This window comes from Oryx dammah, unplaced genomic scaffold, assembly GCF_014754425.2.
Source record: "Oryx dammah isolate SB20612 unplaced genomic scaffold, SCBI_Odam_1.1 HiC_scaffold_10, whole genome shotgun sequence".
Lineage (NCBI taxonomy): Eukaryota > Metazoa > Chordata > Mammalia > Artiodactyla > Bovidae > Oryx > Oryx dammah.
The window spans coordinates 40,792,196-40,816,053 of NW_024070194.1; the positions used below are offsets into that span (position 1 = coordinate 40,792,196).

The following is a 23,858-nucleotide window of genomic DNA, read 5'->3' on the forward strand; positions in this document are numbered from 1 at the left end:
CTAGCTGCCCAGCCCCTGAATGTTAATTTTAAGCATGTTAAAATACAAGCCTTCCCAGCCCAAACTGCAAGCTGCCCTTCTCCAAAGCTACTGGACCAAAATCTGTCAGTTGGTCTACCCCTGATTGTACTTGAGTCCAGTGTGGAGTTGGTTCCAGGGGAACTGACTTCAACAGGAAACTAGAAATGATGAGTTGAGGGGTGGAAGGGGGTGGTGATATGGCTACTGGAGTCCTGAAGTGGGAAGAGAAACAGCGGCTGCAGACTGGGGGTGGGACAGCACCTCTCGAGCTGGGACGATGGCAGTCTGCTGAGTTGGGAACCAAAGAAAGACAGGGAAGGGGTAGGGAGGGTGTAAGGTATGCAGAACTGAAGCCCTTCAGCCCTTAAATAAGTCTGTGCAGCCCCCAAACCTCAGAAGCTATGATTTTACATAAATTGAAAAAGCCAGCACATTCTTACTGCGATAAACTCACCACTAGGCATCTGAGACCTGAAGGGTTCAGGATCTCTCTCCCATTCATTCATTTTGCAAACGACAACACTGAGGTGCTTGCCTTACACATGGTGGGCTGGGGGCAGTGAAGAGGCCTGGTGCAGGGCTTTTGACTCCTCCACTGTGCCCTCTGTCTACCTGGCTTCCTCGGGGTGGGCGGAGGAGGAAGCCAGGGCTTGGTCCACGCTGACAGTGGTCATGGCTCGCAGTTGTTAGAGACTGGCCCTGAGAGGGACCTCCTGTATCCTGTGGCTGCCCCTGGCTTGCTGTCACAGCAAGTGTCCAGGCAGAGAGGCGGGAAGAGCCGTGGGTGTGAGGTCCCTGTGGACCTGGGCAGTGAGAGAACCGGTTCTTTCAGGTACCAGTGACACTTCACAGGCAAAGCCACCGTCTTCTCTCATGGCGTTCTTGACCACTGTGGGGTGTAGGGGTGTCTTCTGGGGGCCACAGAGAACCCCAAAGCCAAAATCCTTTCTGTGCTGTGTGGGTGGTTGACACCCCAGTCTTTCCTGCTCACCAGGGGCTGGAGAGAGTTAAAGGCTTCTGGGGTCTGGTGTTGTCGGCATTTAGGGAATTCACTGAGGAGTTGCCTGAGAACAGACCTACCCGGAAGTCTGGTGGCTCCTCAGATGGGGGTCCCTGGCTCTGGGGGGACACCACTGCAAGCCCTGAGCCACCTGGAGTTCTCTCTGGTTTTCACCTGTGGTCTCTCCCACTCTTTGGTGGTGAACCCTCTCACCCTGGGAACACTGTGTTCACCCTCCCTCCCGGGGGTCCAGTGTGCATGTTATGGGGCACTGCATGGGGGTTGTGGAGCCCACCACTGCTGAAGCCTTGGAGGCATGTCCCCACTCTCCATTGCTGCCCATGGGGACATTGGGAAATGGCGACCAGAGGGCAGGAAGCCTGACAGCCTTGTGTGACCAATCCCAGACCTCCAGCAGCTGCGTCCTTTCCTTCCTCCAACCCACTTCAAGGCTCTCAGTGTGGATTTTTCTTTTTGGTTTTGCTTTGCATTTCAGTCATTTGAGCTGGTGCCTGTCTCCCTGCCCCTCCCTCTCCTTGGGCTCAGGGGGTGTGTCTGGTTTATCGTTGTCCAGCTGACAGCCTCCACACTGGCCCATGCACACAGCAGGGAGGGACTCCTCAAATCCTGTCATTGAAGGGAGCTGGGGGAGTGATAACAAGGGCTGAGGAGCAAGGGGGTCTGGTGACTCAGCGCTGAGGGTCTTCTGGACCCTGATCTACAAAGCTGCTCCTTAGAAGGGTCCAGTGGCACAGCTCCGACCAACGCGGTAGGTGAGGCTTAAGAAGGCAAACACCTTACAGCTGCTCAAGTTGTGAGCGCTGGAGGCTGAGGCTTCCCATTTGCCAGCCATGAGACCTTGGGTGGGCTTCTCTCCTCTCTGTGTTTGCTAAGTGAGGATCAGAGCATCCTTCTCTTAGGATTGTGCGGGTTGCCATCTCCGACTTGAACATCAGGGCTGAGACGTAAAGTGAGCCCAGTTTCCCTCTCAGGCCTCCCACGTCTGCACCTGCCAATGCACTGCTTTCTGCAGCGGAGGGCTCTGCTTCTGTTTTAAGGGCCAGGGCTTCTGTGATGCGGGCTGCCTGGAGGGCCAGCTGTTCTCAGAACAGTCCAGGCCCCATTAGAAGCTGTTCTGCGGACGTCACTGGGTGTGGCTCCACCTGCTGTAGTTCCCGGAGGAGAGACGCTTCCAGGAGGCAGTCTTGGCCTTGGCCTCTGTGACCTCATCTCAGGTAACATTGGGCCACAGGACATGCAGTTCTGTACCACCTGGTTGGCTCTGCAATGTTTTCTGTACACACAATCACTTCTCTTTCTCCAGCCTGAAGGAAAGCCAGTTTCACACGTCTTGAGAGTCAATTCCGTGTACTTTCCCTATTGTTCTTGCAGTAGGGGCGGGCAGGGGGTGGGGCAGGCCTAGCCAGCTGCTCTTATCGCTCTGCAGTGGCGGCAGTTAGAGGCCCCGCTGCTCCACCAACAGTCAGCTTGCAGCTGTCCCCGGCGGTACAGAGCGCAGTGAGAGGTGGATTGTGGCCTTCTTCCCCGGGCCCTCCAGGCCTTCCAGCCTTGGGGTGGTGGGTAATCCTGGGGCCATAGGGACGGACTGAGGACTGTGTCTGGCAGAGTCCTCACCACAGCTGCCCACCACCGAGCCCAGGCTCTAAGCGGCAGCAAACCTCTCCCCTATCCCACCTCCAAGACCTGATGGCAGCAGCTGTCTCCATGGGTTGCCGTTTGTGGAACCCCGCCCCACTTTGTGTGGCCTGAGGAGCCTGAGTGCCATCTGGGGCTGGGTGGGAACTAGGGACCGGGCTGTGAGGGGCTGTCTGCTGAGATCTGTCTCTTCAGCACGCTGTGCACTGGTGGGAGAACCCAAACTGGATGCTGGACAATTGCTCCTAGGCAGGGTAACTGGCCTGCACAGGGACCCCTCCTCTTACCAAGGACCTGGGCCTCGCAGGGCAAAAGCTGAGCCTTGGGACCTTGAACCCGTAAAACAAGGGGTAATCATGTTGTTTTGCTTAGGAGGTTTGTTACGTGTTAACAGCTGCAAGGAGGCACGGAGACAGAATTAAATGACTCCCCTTCCCTTTCTGGTCAGAACAGATACTAATGTTTGTTTTGGTGGAGGTTTATAGGAACATCATGACTTGACCATGAGCTGACCTCAAGAATAAAGGCTCTGACAACATGAAGTCTGCAACAGCTACCCGCCATCTACCTTTCCAAGAAAAGGGCTTTGCTGAAAAGTTCTGGGGAGTTTAGGGTTTTTAAGGCATGAGCCTTCTCCCTCCTTGCAGGGCCCTGCAATAAACCTTTCTCTGCTCCAGACTCAGGTGTTTTGGTGTTGGTTGGCCTTAGGTGGACTTGCGTTTGGTAACATTCTTTGCAGGGGTCTCTAGGGCCTGCTTCTGTGGCCTCTCAGGGCCTGGGCTGGGATAGTCGGAGCAGCATTGCTCATCCACTTTTGGGGAACAGATCCCTCCTCTTGAGGGGGAGCCTCTCACCTATAGAGCAAATGCCTGGGAGTTTTCACCCACTGCTCCAGCATCTGTAGTCATCTTTGGGACCCCCGGCTACACTTACAGTCTTTCTATATTTCAGTTTTATTATTTATTCTATTAAAAATGGTGATTCAGGGAATTTCCTGGCAGTCCAGTGGTTAGGAATCTGTGCTCTCACTGCATAGGGCCCAGGTTCAGTCCCTGATTGGGGAACTAAAATCCTGCATGCTCTGTGGTGAGGCTTAAAAAAAGAAAAAAGTAATTCAGGCCAAGTGGTGAAGCAGAAATTGAGGCGGGAGTGGGGTTGCTGCCCAGCACGTGTTTATTTCTTAGGGCTCAGCGTCCTCATATGTTCCACTTGGGAGCTGACAGTGGGCACGACTTGATAGCTAGCACCAGATAACTTTTAAATTAAGTAGAAAAATGCAGGTCAAGCACTTGGCACAGAGCAGTGCCCATGTGTAAGTGCTAACTGTTCTCATTGGATCCCAGCACCCCCAGCCTTAAACAGTAGGCACCATGTGCAAGCAGACAAGTGCACGCAGGCGCACAGGAGAGGGAGCACACACACACACACACACGCGCACAGGAGAGGGAGCACACACATACACACACACACGCGCGCGCGCGCACAGGAGAGGGAGCACACACACACACACGTGCACAGGAGAGGGAGCACACACACACACACACACACACACACACACACACACACTGGGGCTGACAGCAGAATTTGGCTGAGGCAAGTTTCTGTGGGTTCCCTTCTATCTTTCCTGGCTTGATAACTGGGACATAGCCTCCATTCCCGTGCTCCCTGGGTACAGCTGGGGGAGAGAGATATCATGCGTTTCCCCCTCCCCAGGGCTGCATAAGAATAAATGAGTTGGTGTCTGAAACTTGCAGCCTGGGAGGGACACCCAGGGAGCTCAGTAGCCGGGGTGGTGTAGGCACAGAGACGTTTAAGGAACTCACCGGAGGTCAGAGAACTAGAAACGTCAGGTTTTGAACCCAGGACACAGAAGCTGCAGCAGCAGGCTGAAACCCCCGGGCGTTTGCTTCGTTGCCACAGGAATGCGGCGGACCCTAGACCACCTCCCTGGGTACCCCCACAGCCTCTTGGGTAGAGGACCCCACTTAGTCCACGGAGCGGGGGTACTGCTTGTGTGTGTATATTTTGAGGGGGGTCCTGTGCAGGCAGACCTGCGTGTTCCTTTTCCAGGGCGCACGAAGAGAAGAATGCCTTCGGCCTCTGAGATGCTGAATGGACCTAACTGGTGGTTCGCTGGCTCCGCGATCGCTCCCGCGCCCGGGAGAGCCTGCGTCCCCGGGTTCCCCATCTTTGCGGTTCCCCGCGCCGCGTAGCCGTCGGAGCTGGAGGACGCACCGGTTCAAGCGCCGGCAGCCCGCCCCGGGACCCTGTACCCTGCACTCCGGGAGGCCCTCCTTCCCCAGCTGCTCCCCCTCCCTTGGCGCCCCGCTCTGGAGCGCGAGCTGAGGGATTGGGAGGGGCGGGGCGGGGGGGGGGTTGCCTGAGGGCGGGCCCGGGGCGTTGGCCGGAGGGGCGGGGTGGGGGCGGAGCCAGGGAGGGGCGCGAGCGTGCGAGGACTGGGAGAGGGAGCGGGATTGGGCGAGGGCCGGGGCGTTGGCAGGGGGGCGGGGCCTTGGGCGGGGCGGGGCCGGGGCGGGGCGCGGGCACGCGGGCGCCTGGTTGCCACAGGGCTCTGAGGCGCGGGACTCTGAGGCGCGATGGCGGCGCGCTGCTTGGGCCGCGGCGTCGGGCGGCTACTGGGGGGCCTTCGCGGGGTGGGGGTGCGGGCGCTGGCGGCCCCGCGGCTCTGGAACAGCGCCTCCGCCCCCGCAGCGCCGCCCGGCTCCTACCAAGAGCGAATCAAGCTGGCAGCTCGCGAGCCCGCCGCCTTCTGGGGGCCGCTGGCGCGGGACGCTCTCGTGTGGGACACCCCCTACCACACGGTGAGCGACTGCGACTTCCGCAACGGCAGGATCAGCTGGTTCCTGGGAGGCCAGTTAAACGTGTCTGGTGAGTGGGCCTGGGGACCGGGGCGCCCCAGCTCGCGCGGCCAGGGGACCCCGAGCCCAGCGTGCGGCGGCTCCACACGCCCCCTCCTCCGCGCTCCGCATCGCTCCCCGGCAAGCGACGCGGCCCCCCCGCCCCCACCCCGCCGGCCCGGCCCCGACTCCTCGGTCGTGGCTCGGGCTCCCCGGCGCCCCCCCGCCCCGAGTCTAACGGTGGCCCCCACCGGCCCTAACACCGAGCGTGCCGCACGGGGGGTGGAAGGCAAGGGGCGCGCCAGGAGCAGGACTTACCGCCCCCGGGGCCGGCCGGCGACAGAACCGAAAAGCTTCTGGCCGTTATCACCGCCAGGTGCCGGCCGGCGACCCGCCTGGGGAGCAGCCCTGCCCATGTAAACAAACGGGGCTGCGCCGGGTGGCGGGGAGGAGGAAGCCGCGCCGGCAGCCGGAGTCAGCCCGCGGGCGGGCGGGCGGGAAGGAAGCAGTAGTGGGACCTCCCCGCTCTGTTTCACCTTCGCCCCGAAGACCCAGGGGGCCGGTCTTCCGAGGTCTCAGAAGCCAGCTCCATCGCCAGTCTGTCCTCTCTGGCCCCTACTGGAGATTGAATCCCCTACAGTTCTGTCCAGACTTGGGACTGGGGTTCACACTGCCAGCCATGCCCCCGGCCCGCCAGGGGCAAAAGGCCCAGCAACTAAGGGAAGGAGGAGGCAGGCTAAGCCTGGAGTGTGAGCAGCCAGATTGGGGGGCAGTCAGAGGGGCTGCCTGTCAAGGAGGAAGTGGGTAATGGGATAGATGGGAGTCTAGGGGCTGTTTAAGGAAAGGTCTTCCTGACCAAGGCCTGAACTTGGGCAGTGGGGTCTAAGTCTCCAGGTTCCACTTCTTTACTGGTCCAGTTTTTCTGTTCCTCTGAGTTTCAGCATTCTCCTGTGTAGACTGCTGCTGTTAAGTGGCTTCAGTCGTGTCTGACTCTGTGCGACACCATAGACGGCAGCCCACCAGGCTCCCCCATCCCTGGGATTCTCCAGGCAAGAACACTGGAGTGGGTTGCCATTTCCTTCTCCAATGCAGGAAAGTGAAAAGTGAAAGTGAAGTCGCTCAGTCGTGTCTGACTCTTAGCGACCCCATGGACTGCAGCCCACCAGGCTCCTCTGTCCATGGGATTTTCCAGGCAAGAGTACTGGAGTGGGTGCCATTGCCTTCTCCGCCTGTGTAGACTAGAAGGCACAATACCCACCTGAGGGGCTGGCTGTGATGACCAGGCACACAGGGTATGGAACAGGCCCAGTACTTACTAGTGAGCAATAAGTGGTAGTGATTTTGACTCGTGAAATTTAAAAGTAGCCAGAGTTACAGGTAGTTTCTTGCAGTTATTTTTCAAGCAAAGATATTTAAAGGAACTTTGGACCAGAGTTTTTTTTTTTATATTGTATATTGCTTTGCTGGTTTAATAAAAATGACTCAGTAGATAAGTGTCTTCTCTAAAATTGAGTCAGCAGAAAGTGTCCTTGGACTAGTGGGAGAAAAACTAAACCTTTAGGTTTGCAGGGTTGGTGGAATGCACCCTGGATTGAGAGAGCTGCATGCAGGGGCAAGGGGTGGAAGGTTGCAATTCCTTTAGAAGCTGCCTTGGACTTGGGAGACCTGAGGCTGCCAGGGACATTCAAGGTGAACACGTGCCACCTTTCACTCTCAGATAAGAAGGGGGGAGTGGTGGTGGTGGTGTAATGACAGATCCGGTGCGACGGGCAGCCAGGGCCTTGTGAGCCCTACTCGGTCAGGTTCAAGGTCAGGGTTAGGGTGTACAGCAAGACACTCTTCTGCCTCTTTTTCTTCATTTATTTCTCCTTTATGGTTACCTTAGCCAGAAACTGAACTTCAGAAAACTGCCTTGTAGAAAAACAGCATTTCAGCCACATTCTCTCATCAAATGTGTATGTGACGCACTCATCTGTCAGAAATATCTCTGATGGTTGCCAGTGTCTGCAAATCAGAGGTGATCATATGAAAAAGGACCAGACCAAGTTATGGCTATCCTGGGAGCCACTAGAAAGTTGTGGGCTGGGGTGGAAGGGGGTGTGTTTTGGCATGCTCTGTCTGTCTGTGTGATGGTCATGTGATGATGGCTTATTCCAAAGGAGCATCACTTAAAACTCCATTTGCTCCTTCAGGAAGGTCTGTATGTACAGTTCTCAAAGTGTGGTCCCTGGACCAGCAGCATCATCAAGACCTGTGAACTTTGTAGAAACATCCTAGATGGCCAGAGCCAGGAACCTGGGGGTGGATCCTCCAGGTGATCCTGATACACACTTAAGGTTGAGAACCACTGACCTGTGTCCAACCAGGGCAGGTGGGGCACCACTAAATGGGTGGATTGGGATGAATGCCAATCTGTCTCTCTCAAACAAACAAAGAGTCTGTGGGTGGTACCGTACACTTCAGTGGTGCTGGGTGTGTTTTTGCAATCATACCTGAGTTTGAATACTTGTTTTCCCCTGATCATTTTTTTTTTCTTTCTATCTAAAGTCTTGCCAAGTGCTTAATTTTTTAAAATTCATTTTTTTTGGAGTATAGTTGATTTACAGTTGTGTTAGCTACACAGCAAAGTGAGTCGAGTATATATATACATATATCCACTGTTTCAGATTCTATTCCCATATAGGTCATTACAGAGTACTGAATAATTCTCTGTGCTCTACAGTAGGTTCTTATTAGTTTACACTATTTTATGTATAGTAGTGTGTCTGTGTCAATCCCACTCTCCCAATTTACTCCCCCTGCCCTCCCCTGAATGTTCTTTGGTGTGTCTCCTCATTTGTAATGTGAGAACAGTGCGTAACTGAAATTCTGTTCCAGTTCCTATCCGTGCCATTTTCTTAGTCTCTCGGATTCCGTGGGTCAGGACTTTGGACAGGGCCTGACGGGAGTGGCTTGCCTCTGCTCCCCGCCTGTGGGACTCTAGTCATCTACCTTGCTCACTCCCATGTCTGCGGCCTGGCCTACAGGCTGGGCTTAGCTGGAGCTGTGGCCTGGAGCACCCACAAGGAGCTTCTCACAAGGTGGTGACTAGACCCAGGGCTGTTGGCTACCAGAGGTCCCAGAGACCAAGGCAGAAGCTGCTAGGCTTCTGACCAGCGGCAGGTGACCTGGGACTGCTGTTAGCATTGAATGTGAAAACGCTTGTGAAGCACTCTGCACTGTCTTCAGAACATTCCTTGCACCCAATGACTGGCCTTTGTTATTTATTAATGAATCCTGGGAGGAGGCTGTAACCTTGAACCTGCTCTTCTGCCGTGCTGCTTTGCCTCTGAATGGGACCACACAGGTTTTCCATCTGACCAGCCTATTCTGGGAAGCAGGCTGGGGAGGGCATGCAGGTGGCTGACGTGGCTCTGAAAGCCCTCCTGGACCATGGGAGAGCCAGGCCGGTGGGGGGTTGTGGTGTCAGAGGGCCCTGGGCAGGATGGGGTGGGGGTGGGGAGGTAGACCCGACACCCCCTGCAGTGAACTGGTTTGCACGAAACCCAAAACTCTTTAGAAAGCCACGTTCTGATAAGGACTCTTTCCAGCTTTTGAAGTTTGGCTCTTTGTCTCACAGGGCTCAACAGATGTCTTTGCTCTGTGGGTATAAACTTGAGACATAAGGAAGCTGCAGATGTAGAACTGGAGGGTAGTGACGTGTTGCTTTCAGAATACAAAACGAAACTCTATTTTGAGTCTGAATTTGAAACATGCGTGTGTGTATTCTTACTTTCAAGCTCGGGGATAGACTGTTTATAACTAGCATTGAACACAGAGATTCCTTGGACGCTTTTTGGAACATTCCTTGTAGCAGTGGAAACCATTTTGCTGTAGCACTCTCCTCTTCATGACGTGCCTCGAATAATTCAGACGGCAGAAACGTTGAGATGGCAAGAGCCTGCCTCTGAGGCTGCATTTCCTCCCAGTGGCTGAAGTAGCTCACTCAGGTCCTTCAAGGAACTCTCAGTGGATACATGACCTCAGGTCTCAGGAGGAGGGACCCTCGGAAAGCTCTGAATCCTCCCCAGTTGTTAGAGACATGACTTACTTTAAATAGCAGATGTTTCTGGAAAGTTGGCAAATACAGTTTTTGTGATTGACGTAATACCTCAAATTATGCCAGGGAGGTTTTCTTTAAATAGAAAAACCTATTGTGACTCCTCTTGTGAATATTAACTCCCTCATCTCTTTGGATTAAAATTAAATTTTTGTAAAGGGAGGAGGGGCAGGGATGCATTTAAACAACCAACAAGTTTGTTGAATGGAAATGCCTGCATTCGTGTGTCCATGTTTATGATGAAACTGATGACCCTCTGGTCACCTTTTCTTTTTTAATAATATCTTAATTTTTTTATGTGGGCTATCTTTTAAAAGTTTTTATTGAATTTATTACAACATTGTTTCTGTTTTATGTTTTGATTTTTTTGGCCTCAAGGCTTGTGGGATCTTAGCCTCCTGACCAGGGGTCAAACCCACACCCCTGCATTGTAAGGCGAAGTCTTAACCACTGGATTGGCAGGGAAGTCCCTATCACCTCTTCTTAAAAACAAACCCAAACTCACCACACACGCCCGCTTACCTGCTTGCAGAGCCACATCAGGCCCGGGTGCAGACTTGCCCTTAGGTGAACTTTGTGATGCCTCATCTCATGACATCCTTGTGACACCAATTTGAAGTGTCTGGTGGCCCCATTGTACAGATGTGGATGTAAGGGCTCTAGCTCGTGTTTGGTGGGGATCATGCATAAAATGCCCCAGTGCCTCGGAGCCTGCGTTCTGATGAGGAGAAGGACCACAGATTAGTAAAGGAGCAGGTCCACACTGGTGACAGTGCTCAAGGTGTTACAGCTGCTAAGGGGAGAATTAGGAACTTTGTCCCGTCATCCCCTACCCCCCTTCTGAGGTGAAGGAATCTTAGGGAAGTGGTCCCTGCCCATAGGGACCTTGTGACCCAATTGGGGGCGGATTTAGCAGAGCTGATGTTGTGTCAGAATGGGGGCTGCTGGGAAGATGAGTCAGTGCCTAATGGAGTTGTGGGAGGAGAGATTGTTGTGTGCTGGGAAATTTGGAAAAGGATCAAAATAAGAGGTCGGGTTTGAGCCAAGCCTTAAGTTGCTCTATCTCCTTGCCCAACTTTTCTTGGAAATACTTGGAAATGAAATTCTGTTGTCTTGCTGCCCAGTTCTTTGGTGGAGACTTTTTTTTTTAAATGAGAGATGTAAGGATTTCCTTCCTTTCCTCCTTTTTTTTTTTTCCCCTCTGCACTTGAGGCAACAGCAGGAGCCATGCAGATGTGTTAAAAGTCAGCAGACACATGGCATCATAGAGCCACATCACCTCAGACCCGGCCCTGTGCTTTCTCTGGACACTGTCAGCCGAGGGTTGTCCAGGGCAGCTGTGAACTCAGTTTCCCTTGGGGACACAGTCGCACCCCATGGCAGGAAAACTCCAGTGGCATCTGATTATTACCATGCCTCCTAGAATCCAGAACCGTTACCACCGCCAATTAAGAGAGTAAGATTTAGAGGTGGTGTTTAGAGATAAATAGACGAGTCTATGGTTAGTGAGTTGTTGGACAGTGGCCTGACTCTAGAGTGTGGTTTTAACTATGACCCCAGGCTGCCATCCAATGAGGGCATGGCCAGATGTCTTGCAGACAACGGTCTTTAATTACTCCTATCCAGGAGTTGGACACGACTTAGTGACTAAACCACCACCACCACCACTGGAAAAAGAAGGCTCCCTGGGACTCTGGACTGTACGCACCAGAAGACATATGTGCATGTGTGTATGCACCCACCTGTGTGAAAGAGGTCCCGGACCTGCAATCACACATCAAGTTGGATCCTGGTAGAAGTGAAATCCTCAAGACCACCCAGACCTGTTCAGTCAGAGACTCAGGGTGGCGTCTCGAAAGTTACATGCTCACAAGTCATCTGGGATCCTCGGGAAGTCAGAAGCCTTGATGTAGGCCCCAAAAGGAAACTTCTTGAGGGACAAAGCCAGGAGGATGAGAAGAGGTCTGTTCCCTCTCCCAGGCACGCACCCAGCCTGGTGTCACCTGGACCCCACATCATCCTCTAACTTGAGGACTTGGCAGGTCCATCCATCATCCAGAACTTAGGGCTTCCTGTGCTTGGAGCCCTGGGTCAGGCTGCAGGTGTCCAAACAGGAACGCATGTGACCCCTGCCCACAAAGGGGCAGCAGGTTGGAAACACCACAGGGGGTGTTAGAGTCTGGGAGGCATAACGTCCCAGGGAGGAGTAGTGCTCCGTAGCCGAGTGAGGACGTGTTGGCTGAGACCTGGGGGAGGCTGGGTACCAGATGATGTGCAGCAGTGGGGAGGGTGGGACGATGTCCCCCAGGGAGGGAGAAACTGTGCAAAGGCCCTGAGGCAGGACCCTGAGCAGACTTGGCATGGCTAGCAAGGGGAGGTGCCAGGACCCACTCCTGCTGAGAGTGGTCACCCCCTCAGCTGCAAGGTGTGGGTATGGCCTTATCTACTGATTGTTCAAGAGAAGCCAGAAATCTGTGGTCTTAATGTGAAAACTCTTCTAAAGTTTGTACCAGGGACTTCCCTGGTGGTCCGGTGGTTGGGAGTCTGCCTACCAATGCAGGGGACTTGGATTCGATCCCTGGTCCAGGAACTAGGGTCCTATGTGCCGTGGGACAACTGGGCCTGTGTGTCACAATTACTGAGCCCAGGAGCCACAGTCACCAAAGCCCATGTCCCCAGAGCCTGTGCTCCACAACAAGAGAAGCCAGCACAATGGAAGGCCCACACACCACAACTAGAGAGTAGCCCCTGCCTTTCTGCAACTAGAGAAAGTCTGTGCATGGCAATGAAGACCCAGAACAGCCAAAAATAAATAAATATTAAAAGAATGAACTTTGGACCAGACTGACACACACATGACTGATGTCAGGTTTATTGTATAAATCCAAGTTTTGCCACCAAGCCCCTTCTTCTCAGTTTGTCTTTTGTCTTTTGTCTCTTCTTTTTTTGGGGGGTGGGGATTTGTTCTCTTCTGTTTTTCTAGTAGTTCAAAGAACTTTCCTGTGGCAGTAAGTAGGAATTTTCCCCATGACATCCCCAACTTCATTTATCAAGTTTGTGAGGTATAGCTTATATACCTGTTAGAAACTTGAAATTTAAAAAAAATTATTTTTAATTGAAGGATAATTGCTTTACAATATTGTGTTGGTTTCTGCCATACATCAACAGGAATCAGCCATAGGTTTACATATGTCCCTCCCTCTTGAACATCCCTCCCACCTCCCAGAGTAAGGGATAGATAAAATATCCTGAGAGGGAAAAAATGTGATTCATATGCACACAGGCACACACAGACACAAGCTAAAGTTTGTAAATGTTTCCATGGGAGTTCACCCTCTCGAGGATTATGGGTTTGTTATGGGGAGAGTCTCCCATAACTTCTGTCAGAATGGTTTTCCATCAGGAAATATTTGTAGGAACTCCCAGCAGGGTGATTATCGGGTGGTGAACGACCTCGTATTCTTGTAACCTCTCAGGATTGCTTTCCATCTGATTCTGACCCAGCCCTGTGAGTTAGACTTGGCAAAGGGTACATCTCCCATTTCTGTAGGAGAAGATTAGTTTGGGAGAAGATAAATAACTGCCCCAAAAAGACAGGAAAGGAAAAATTTATATACCTTGACATGTGGGTGACCCTGAAGACCAAGTGGGCAGTGGCTGCTGGTCTGAAAGCTGTTCTTAGGTATTTATTTCCCTGCTGATGGAGAGGTGAGGAATGAAGACAGGCCACGAGGGCCAGCTGGAAGGGGCTCTGGCAAAAACTGGCCAGAGCCAAGCTCACCTTGAAGTCCAGTCAGTGGTGGTGAACAGGAAGTTAGCAATGAACATGATCCTACTGATCTTCAGGTTGACAGTAAACCACCACAACCGACCTGTTTTGTGGGCAGTCATATGACCTGAGCTTCGGTAACGGAGGGGGAGGGGAGCAAGCCTCCTGGAAAACTAGTGAGACGTTTCCCTTGTCAGTGTATCATTTCTGGGAGTTGGGTGCTGGATGGACACCTGAGAAGGGATGTGGGTCCTTGTCCTGGATCGCACCCTTACCCCACGAGCACCCTCCCCATGCACTGCATGGAATCAGGCCCTGTTTGTGTAGAGTCTTCTTTCCTGCAGCCCAGGCTGCAGTGCTCAGCCCCGGCTGTGTCAGAATTGCCAGGGAGCCTTGAAAACCACAGGGCCAGTTGGGTCAGGTCGCTGGTTGAGGGTGGTGGTGGTGGAGGTGGGGAGTGAGGCTGGGGATTGGGACTTGGGGAGTGCTCCACACATGAAGCACCTGCTTCAGAATTCCCAGTGGTCACCTGCACCTGAGAGGTCTCTCAACCTAGGGAGAACGGCGCCAGCCAGGCCCACCGGACCCTCCCCGTTCCAACTCCAGTGGCACCAAGTGTAACGTCCATGCACCTGTTTTTGTGCAGTCAACTGCTTGGATCAGCACGTTCAGAAGTCCCCGGAGAGCATTGCTTTGATCTGGGAGCGAGATGAGCCTGGAACTGAAGTGAAGATCACCTACAGGTACGGTGTGTCCCCTGATGGCAGGTGCCTCTGCGTGCGCACGTGGGCACCAGTGCCAAACGCTGCCACTGAGCTGTGGATGGGAGGAGGCCTGGCGTCCTCATCTACCTGGGCAGTACTTGGTGTCTTTAGATTCTGCTGGAGAGAACAGGGTCCTCAGAAACAAGTATGATGAATGTTCGAGGCACAGAGTCACTCTTGGTCAAGCAGTTCCGTGTGCCTGTGACCAGTTCTGGGCAGGGCATTATATGGGTATCAGGGGGCATTTCCACTTTGGAACTGTTCTCTGGTCTCAGGAAAAGTGAATATGAACATGAGCTGAATCACATACATGCTGAGGTAACTAAAATCAGCCCCTCTTAGTGCGTCATGTTAGTGGCACGACAGTAAACCCAAGACTTTGAAATGGGGCTAAAATAAAACAAGGGCCATGATATTTAAGGGGTCACAAGGTATCTGTGATCACGTATTCTGTACACCAAGTGTGTGCACTGGGGGGTTTGAGCAGACCTGGCATCAGGAGCAGGTACTTGTCTTCCTGAAGCCCTGCTCCTTGGGACTGTCTTGCTCAGAGGTGTCTGGTCTGTGGCCACACCCTCGTGGTAAAACCCCTTGGCTCAAGCTTCAGTTCATCTTTACAGGGCTATTGCAGGCCTACTGGGAGCCTAGCTTGTGGTCCCTTAGTACCCCAGGTAGTTGTGGGCACGATTACTCTCCTGGTGGGTGGCTCAGGGCTTCTTGGCCAGCCATTCAACAGGTGTCACCGAGTGCCACTGTAGCAGTCACAGCAGGCTAGGGTACATTACAGTGATGAACATCCCCAGGCCCATGGCCCCGGTGTGGGCCAGCAACCCAGTGAAGGTCGCTTTACATGCTGCTGACAAGGAGCGGCCTCAGGAAGATGCAGCCTGAGGAAGATGTAGAGAGAACATCCAGTCCTAGCCCAGGGATCCCAGGAACAGAGAGAAGGTGCAGGTGTGCTTGGCTGATGGGGAGGGGAGGAAGGGGACATGGCAGGAGGAGAGTTCAGAGTTCCAGGCCCCGGGGACCCTTGGTTTCCTGCTTGTTTCTCAGACTCGGGTTTTATCACAGATCGAGTGCACCAGGCCTGGTGAAGCTGTGTTCAGGTGGACTCCTAGAAGTAGCAAAGTGATGTTAGTTAATCTGCTGTGGCTCCTAGCAGGCCCTGCCCTGCTTATCCCTCCTCCTGCGCCCAGTACCCTCAGCTGTCTCAGTCCCTTTCAGCCTTTATTGCCCGTCACTGCATTGAGCTGGGTCCCCTGGACAGATACCCTCTGAACTCCATGTAGCCTGGGAGCCCTGGGCTCTGCACACTGGAGTCAGGGGTGCTGCTCTAACAGGTGAGCTGCTCCAATGTTCTTCAACCTCACTGGCCCAATTTGATCTCTGTGTGATTGTTCAGTAAAAGATGAGGGCTCTGTGATGGGGGTGGCGGAGGTGAAAGGGGGTCCAGCTATGGACTAATTTCCTCCTGTCCTCCCGTGGACCCGGACCATGAGCTGGTGTTGGGCCATGCTGGGCCTCTAAGGGCCTCTGGGTGAGCCTTTGAGTGTGTGGTTGTCACTGTGGGGGAGTCTAAGGAAGATTGCCAGCTCATTAAAACAAAGAACAACTTTATTTCCATTGCAAAGCTGCCCTGAGCAGGTATAAACCAATAAGTGCAGGCAAAGAATTTATTATTCTCTCTAAAAATAAACAGACTCAGCCTAACAAAATGGTTTTACAAACTTCAGCTAGTCTTAATGCCCCGTGACTGTTGCTATTTACTGTTTGAGGGAAAAGAGAAGCGTGTGACTGGGCTGTCTGTAATGGCAGCTAGTTTTTGAGGGACCTGGATTAATCATTTTCCTGGTCATGTTAGGTTTTCAGTGTGAGGTTTTCTCCCTCCTGTCTCAGAGGAGAGCTGCCTACACTTGGTGCTGGTTGTCCTGCCAGCATACAAACTGCCACTAAACTGAAGTGCCCTCCTGCCAAGTGACTCACGTGGTGGCACCCAAGGTGCCCCAGGATGGTCACAGGCCTTGGTGGCCTGAGGACAAAGTTCCAGATCCGTGACCTGAGAGCCCTTGAAGGAGGCTGTGTGGGGCTGAGGTTCTCAGGGACCAGGGTGCCGAGGGCAATGTGGTTTCCCAGGACCTCACCTGCCTCGTCTGTCTGAAGCTTGGGGGACCTGTCTTGTTGCTCAGGGGCACAGGCCTGTCCTTTCTGAGTCTGCCGAGTTCTTCTGAGGAAGTGCATCTGAAGAATCACCAGAGAGCTTGTAACATGACCCCCCTTCTGCCCCCAGTACTAGTGACACGTGGGTCCACATGTGCACACGTGTCCTCACACACATGCCCGAAACGTGCATGCATCTACAGCCTGCTCTCCATGTCCAAGGATCCTCCCTGGACCGCTCTCCTGGGTTGTGGAGACGCCGCCCTGCTCCTACTCTGGGAGGTGGGCCATTGCCTGGGGGTGGGGTCGACGCTGTCTTCAAGTTCTCAGTGCTGTTGGCATGTATGTCCAACCGCGCCTCCCTAGGGTGCGGGAGGTCTGGCAGGACCCGCTTTGGGAACCCCGGGGCAGCCCCGTGTCCCCATCCTGTCCTACACCTGTCTGCAGCACTGGCGGTGCCAGTTCCCAGGCGTATCCTGCCCACCAGGTGGAGGCACGGGGGGAGCTAGGCAGCGCAGTGGGCCTTGTGTGGTGCCGGCCGCGTGGCTCTGGGAGAAGGACAGCCTCTTTGGCTGGGGTTCTGTCCTCCAGACGCGCTTCCTTCTTCAGGCGTGGTGCTCACTTCCTGATGGGAAGCAAAAGGGCAGGGATCAGCCTGGGATGGCCAGCAAGCATCTCCCAGGGAGGAGGGGCAGCCTGTGACCTGAGCCCGGAGCCCAGGCCACAGGGCCGCCCAGCTGATTTCCAGCCTGCTTCTGCACAGAGGTGTGTCTGAACCCGTCCGATGGAGCCAGCAGGCCGGCAATCCTGGGCCCTCTGGCACCGCCTGAGGTCTGTAACGCCAGGCAGGCACAGATAACCTGGGTGTCTCCCCGAGGGGGTTCAGCCAGATAGCACTGGCCACTGCTCCTCCCAGCTGGCCACGTACCTATTTCACAAGCTGGTTCTTCACAGTCAGCTCAAGTAGAGAGATTCTAGAGATGCTTGGGGGTGGGGATGTGCACAAACACAAATCCCTTTCTTCTAGACAGGTGGGGGGCAGTTCAAGACCACTGCCTGCCTGGAACCCGGGGTCTGGGCCAAGGATTTCCAAGCGGGGAATGGTCAGAGAGCGGGGAGCAGAGCGGACAGCTGGTCCCTGTGTACTGCACTCAGGGCCTCTCAGCAGGGGGTGCCTCTGAGCCTGGTGCCCAGTCAGAGCAGAGAGTGGGCTGAGAGTCTTCACCAGGCCTTGAACCAGGATCTTCCATCTGAGGCTCTCTGAGGAGGGGTCCAGACATGAGCCCTTTACAGTTTTTTTAAAACTTTATTTTATTGAAGTATAGTTGATTTATAATGTTGTGTTACTTTGTGCTTTATAGTAAAGTGATTCGGTTATGCATATATATATATATATATATATATATATTCTTTTTCACATCCTTTTCCATTATGGTTGATCACAGGATATTGAATATAGTTCCCTGTGCTCTACAGTAGAACCTTGTCACTTATCCAAGACGTGACCTTTTAAAAAAGCTGGAGCAGATTTTAGCCCTGGCTTGGCCTTCCGCTGTGAATGTGGGTTACTGTGAGGGCAGCACGGCTGCGGTCGTGGGCAGGCTGTGCAGCTGAGCTGGGCGGCTGGGCTGCAGAGTAGAGCAGGCCTGGTCCCCCCCCGCCCCCCATGTACCCACACGTGAGCTGAGTGGAGTTTCCACTCTGGCTTCAGCCCCGGAGGGGGTGATTTCTGTGGTGGTTCCAGCTGGGCTTTCTTATGTAGAGGGTGCACAGTGAGGAGCCCCTGTGGAGGCGCAGAGCAGACATGCCCCCCCCCCACCCCCGCCCCACCGTGGAGGGCGCCTCCTCCCTGGGCCAGCCGGCACTGAGCTTTACTGGGCCCAGTGTGGAGGGGCCACTGGGAACACAGCACGGGCCCCAGGCTCTGAGGCGCCCCTCTGTCTGCGGCAGTCAGACAGCAGCCCTGGGCAGAGGGAGCGGCGAGGTCTGAAGCCTGGAGGTACCTCCTCAGAGGCTGGCTCTTGTCCCGGTTGTGGCCACTTGTTACTGTCACAGAAGGGCCCCCTGGGCTCTGGCGGGAGGAAGCAGGAAGTCTCGCTGGGACGTGGCTGGAGACAACGTTGAGGAAGTCCTGGGAGTGAGTTTTGAGAGGCCAGGAGGGTTTCGCAGGCCAGTGCACTATGGGGCGGGGCAGCCGGGTGGGTGCCCTGTGTTCCCACCCGCTTTGTCCCCGACTGTGGACGACCTAGAGAACATTTCTGGCTCCCGGAGCCTGTTTTCTCCTCTCCTGGGTGCTGGGTGCTGAGCAGCCCAGGGGAATGAAAGCGCAGGCCAGGATCTGGGAGGATGCAAGCCTCATTTAGCTGTAGGTCAGGGCCAGGTGAAGGGATGCCAGGAAAGGATTTCAGATTTGACGAGCGGAAGGGCTGGTGGCCCTGCTGCTGCTGGTGCCAGGAGGGGTGGGTGGGTTTTCCAAGGAGAGGACCTTACCTTGGGAGAACAATTTAGGGTCTGCTTAAAGGCAGCACTTCTGCCCCTCCCAGCCCCCAACCTTGCACTTGGTGCTTCTCACCCACAGATTAATTACAGTTTGCAGTGAGCAAACTCCTGTATTAACAAATTAGGGCAACTGAAGGGGAGGATTATTAACTGGTATAGTGAGGTGGAGAAGTGGGGTGCTTTGGGATGAACCAGCGCCATTTACCATGAGGCACTGGAACAGGGGCACCTGTCAGGGAGGGGAAGTGGGTTTGTGGGGGTGGGCTCCTCTGGGCGGGGGTACAAGAGGCCAAGGGCCGCCAGGCTTGTGTGCGGTGTCCCCTGCTGCCCTCTGAGTAACTCTGACTGCAGAACTTGGTCAGGAATCCCCGTGCAGGCTCCCAGAATCCGGCAGGAGTCCTGGGTTACTTGGATCGAGCTGGTTTTAAACCAGTATTTAAGTTTCCTTGAGACTTTAGTTTGAAGCTGGCAAGTGCTTTGAATTCTTCTCTACACGATACTGTTCTTCCCCCTTCTTTCGAGCAAACTCTTGAAATCTCACATTTTAGAATGGCCCTATTTTGGGACCGCAGTGGGAATGACCCCCACGAGAGTCGACCTTTTTGACGGGGGCCTTTCTGGGAAACCCCTGGCTGACGTTCAGTGTGAATAACAATGGCCTGCCTTGGCACTGGCCCCCTGTTTCTGTGAGCCCCTTTCGGCTGTGCGAAATGCGGGAGGGGCTCGCCTTGTGGGAGAACGAGCAGCCTGCCGAGGGGAGGGGCGGGGCGCAGGCACCCGGGGGTGGGGAAGGGGAGGGGCGAAGGCCTCCGCCTGGCCTCTTGGGACCAGCCTTCCGGGAGGGGAGGGGCTTCTATTCCAGCTGTGTGGTTGGGCTTCTGGCGGCTGCAGACCTGGGGGTGTGGGGGCGAGAGCTGTGCCTGGGCGGTGTGGAGGCCCAATCGGCCACGCTCCTCCGCCACCCTCCCTGCCCCCTCCTTGGCCACTTCAAGACTCCAGGAGGTAGAAAATCAAGGCCCCCGGAGGGAATGGCCCAGGGGGCTGGGACCCCTGAGATCCCGCAGGGCCACCTCGAGGCTTGGCAGACGTGCAGCCCCCAGTGCCCACGGTGCCATACCCTTCCATCTGCTGCCCAAGACCTGCTGCCTGGAGGGCTCCCTATAACCAGCCAGTGGCCTGCTGTCTTCTGGTCACCTGACCCGGACCCTAGCCCTGACCCTAGGGCTGGGCAGCCTCTGCTGTGTGGGTGGCTGATGCTTACAATCTTCACTGGGATTCGCGGTCATCCTCAGTTGTAAAGCGTGGGGCCTGACGCCCAGCCGGCCTCGAGGACTCTCAGGCTCCCCCAGCTGGAAAGGCCAGAGACGGGGTCGGACGATGCAGTGTCTGCTCTGTGGATTGTGCTCTGGAGTCTCAGAGGTGGTGAAGGTGTGAACAGTGGGGCTGCCGGGTGGCAGAACCTGGTGACAGGCCTGCACGCCTGTGTACAGACAACACATCCCTTCACTGACCCAGGGCGTGTGTTCCTGGCCCGCCCCTCCCCACGCCCACCCCAGGACAAAGATAACCATGAATACTGACTGGAGAGGTCAGCGCCAGAGAGCCCCAGATGGCCTCCAGGAGGGACAAGGGACGGCTGTAGAGCAGGTGGGCCTGAGGGCGGTGGAGTCCTGGTGTGGCTGTGGGCTGAGGTACAGAAAGTGCAGGTGCTGGAGCGGTTTGGCGGCGGGGCTTGGGGCTCTCAGGCCCTTAGAGGCAGGAGGGGTCACTGTGGGTACCAGGGGAGGGGTGATGGCCTGGAGAGGGAGGAGGGGCTGCCTGGCCCTTCATTTTCTCTGCTGGGCCCCCATGACTGTTTTGGACCTCATCCGAACCTGGGAAGAAGGGGGGTCCAGATCTGGGGAGGCTTGACAATTTCCCATCAGCAAATCCAGTTCAGTGTCCTCTGGGAAGCTGGCGCAAGGTTTCTGGGCCATAGGGAGGGTGGATTCCTTTGCTTGGTCTGGGCTGACAGCCCCATCCTCCCTGCTGGTTATGGTTGGACTGAGGCCGCAGACCGCTCTCGCCCGGGGCTGGCAGGAACCTCAGGGGTTCTTAATGGGTTGGTGTTGGCTCCCTCTTTGTGAGCGGGGCTCTGAGTCTGGAAAGGAAAGAACTTTTCCGGAGACAAAACTTGGGCTGAAGGCCTGTGCTGAGGTCCAAGGGAAATCAGGTGTGAATTAGGGAAGAAGTCTGACCTGTCACTTCTGTGCCACAGAGTGGTGTCTGGGTGGGAAAGACTTAGGATGAGTGAGAGACAGACCCTGGGGCAGGTGGTTCTGAATGTGGGGCCAAACACTGACTCGTGAAGTAAATCCATCCTCCACCCCATTCTCCTCCATCCTGATTAGACTCAATTCAACTACTGTGAGCGGCCTGGAACACTTCTCTTGCTAATTTGAACCAACCCAAGTAAAAATGTTGGTCTTCCCTGGTGGCTCAGTGGTAAAGAATCCACCTGCAGTGCAGGAGACCCAGGTTTGATCCCTGGGTCAGGAAGATCCTCTCCAAAAGGAAATGGCAACCCACTCCAGTACTCTTGCCTGGAGAGTCCCATGGATGGAGGAGCTTGGCAGGCTACTGTCCACAGGGTGGCAAAGAGTCGGACAGGACTTAACAACTAAACAACAACAACAAAGAAAAATTGTTACATTGGAATTGGCCAATGGCAAAATTGTCAAGTCTGGGAACCTTTATAATAGAATTCAAGTTGTTCTGAAGCTGTGGGTTTTGAGAGCAGCCCTTGGGGCCAGACTGGGTTTTAATCTTGACCTGATTCTTGACCCTTTCAGCTGAATAGCCTTGAGAAGTCACCTAACTCCTCTGTGCCTCAGTTTCCTCATCTGGAAAATGGGATGGGTGATGGTAACTTCCAACCCTTGGGCTGTTGTGAGGCTCCATGGATGTGCCTAGGATTCAGAGCAGTGTTGGGCACAGGACATCCGCTCAGTAGCTGTTGTCACTGAAGGAACTGTGAATGGGAGTGGGGTGGGAAGGGTAGGAGGAAAGTGCTCTGGGCAGTGACTTGGGGGTTGGGGAAGCCTCAGGGGCCTGGGGGTGGCTGAGGCTGCCTGGATAGCAGGGTCCTTGTGCTCACAGTGGGTGGTGAGCGTGGCTGGAGAAGATGGGGCAGCTGGTGGAGGTGGGGGGGAGACACGACAGGTGGTGGAGGGGCAGGGTGCACCTGCCTTCCCCCAGCCTCTCAGAACCCCAGGCCGTGGCTGAGTACTTAGAACCTGCCGCTGGCAGCGGCCCCAACTGTGGGTGATGTATCCTTCTCAGACCCCTCCCACCTCAAGCAAGGGCTTCCCATCAGTACCCACTGCAGGGCACAAGGCTGCAGGGAAGGGGTTCTGTAACTGTATTCAGATACAGCGGTGACCCTTTTTTACCCCGAGCCGATGACACAGCTGCCTGCGATTCACACAAAAGCAAACTGACATCCTCACTCTCCTTCCTGCTGTTAAGGAACCACCCATTGTCACCCATTTTCTTTTTCTGCAGTAATTATAGCTACTGTTTATAGGATGATTTTATATGTGCCTGGAACTTCAGATTTGGTCCTGTCCTTTTTTTTTTTAAATTGGATTATAGTTGCTTTACAACATATTTTTTGGCTGTGCAGGCCCTGTCTTAGGTCTGTTTGGACTGCTGTAACAAATGCCACTGACCGAGGGGGCTGAGAAATAATGGAGACTTATTTCTCAGCTGTGGAGGCTGGAAGCCCAAGATCAAGGTGCCAGCATGGTCGTCTGCTGGTTGGGTTCTCCTGGTCATAGCCAGCACCTTCCCTCCATGTCCGCACCTAGTGGAAGGAAAAAGGGAGCTCCATGGGGTCTCCCTTATAAAGGCGCTAATCCCATCATGGGGCTCCACCCTCATGACCTAATTTCCCCCAAAGACTTCCCTTTTAATGCTACCCTCTTTGGGGGTAAGGACTGTGCAGACATTCAGACCACAGGAGTCCTGGAGACCGTCTTAGAAGTACTCTTATTATTGGACCGTACTATGGTTGGGTCAGTCAAGACCGAGGTGTATGGGGAGTTGGGGGGTGGGGGGGAGCTCTACCTCTAATCAGATGTCCTTCACTGAGACACTCTCCTGAGAGGGAAATTCTCTGAGTCCAGAACTTTCTATAGAATATAGCAAAACCTCAAGGAGAATACATTTATTTTTTGTGAGGAATTTAGAAAACATGCAGCTTCAGTGACCCCCAGTTCACTGGCTGGCCCAGGGTCAGCAGTGGTGTTTCAGCTCTTGTTTGCTTCTAACCCTGAGTGTGTCCAGGGCTTTCGTTGGCAAGGGCAGCTTGGGTGTATTCGTGTTGACCTGTGGCAGTGGCTTTACAGTTCCCTGCAGCTTACCTTTGTTCAAGGTCATGGTCACGAGATCGAATCATGACGTGAGAGGAATTTCATACTTGGGTTATGAGCCCGCTCAGCTGAATTTCCTGGGCTTCTGTTCTCTGGTGGCAGTATGTAGCAGAGTAAGCACATGGCCTCGCGTTAGATCAGAGTTAGTGGCTACAGTAATGTCTGGGCCAGAGGATGGTCCTGAGGCCTTGCAAGCCTCTTCCTGTGGGAAGGGATCCCTTCTGCCATGCCCGACTTCTCTTGCCAATGTTTGCTTCTCTTACCATCTTCACCTTCCAGAAATGGCTTACTGAACAGAATAGCAGTCTAGAGAAGTGAGGGCTTCCCAGGTAGTCCAGTGGTTAAGAATCTGCCTTGTAATGCAGAGAAGGCGGGTCTGACCCCTGGTTGGGGAACTCTGATCCCACATGTTGCAGAGCAACTAAGCCTGTGTGCCACACCAAGATCCTGCATGCCGCAACTAAGACCTGGGGCAGCCAAAGAAGTCAAGTCTAGAGAAGCAGACTGAAGGAAGACCTGTCCTGTTCGGTCCTGCATCTGGACCCTGGGCTTGACCCCTCCCCTCAGCACCAGGCTAGGGGAGAGAAGACACTGTCACAGGCCTTCCACACACCCAGTGACCC

General features: G+C 54.4%; 1 protein-coding gene across 1 annotated transcript in view; it reads left to right on the top strand.

Annotated features, from left to right (window-relative positions):
* Window positions 1–5,256: 5,256 nt before the first annotated feature.
* The window catches only part of ACSS1 (acyl-CoA synthetase short chain family member 1), a 43,911-nt gene continuing 25,309 nt past the window's right edge, over window positions 5,257–23,858 (top strand). Inside the window, exons 1-2 of the mRNA XM_040248852.1 lie at window positions 5,257–5,566; window positions 14,050–14,146. Coding sequence (XP_040104786.1) covers window positions 5,275–5,566; window positions 14,050–14,146 — 389 coding nt within the window. The 5' untranslated portion in view covers window positions 5,257–5,274. The remainder of the gene's footprint in view (window positions 5,567–14,049; window positions 14,147–23,858) is intronic.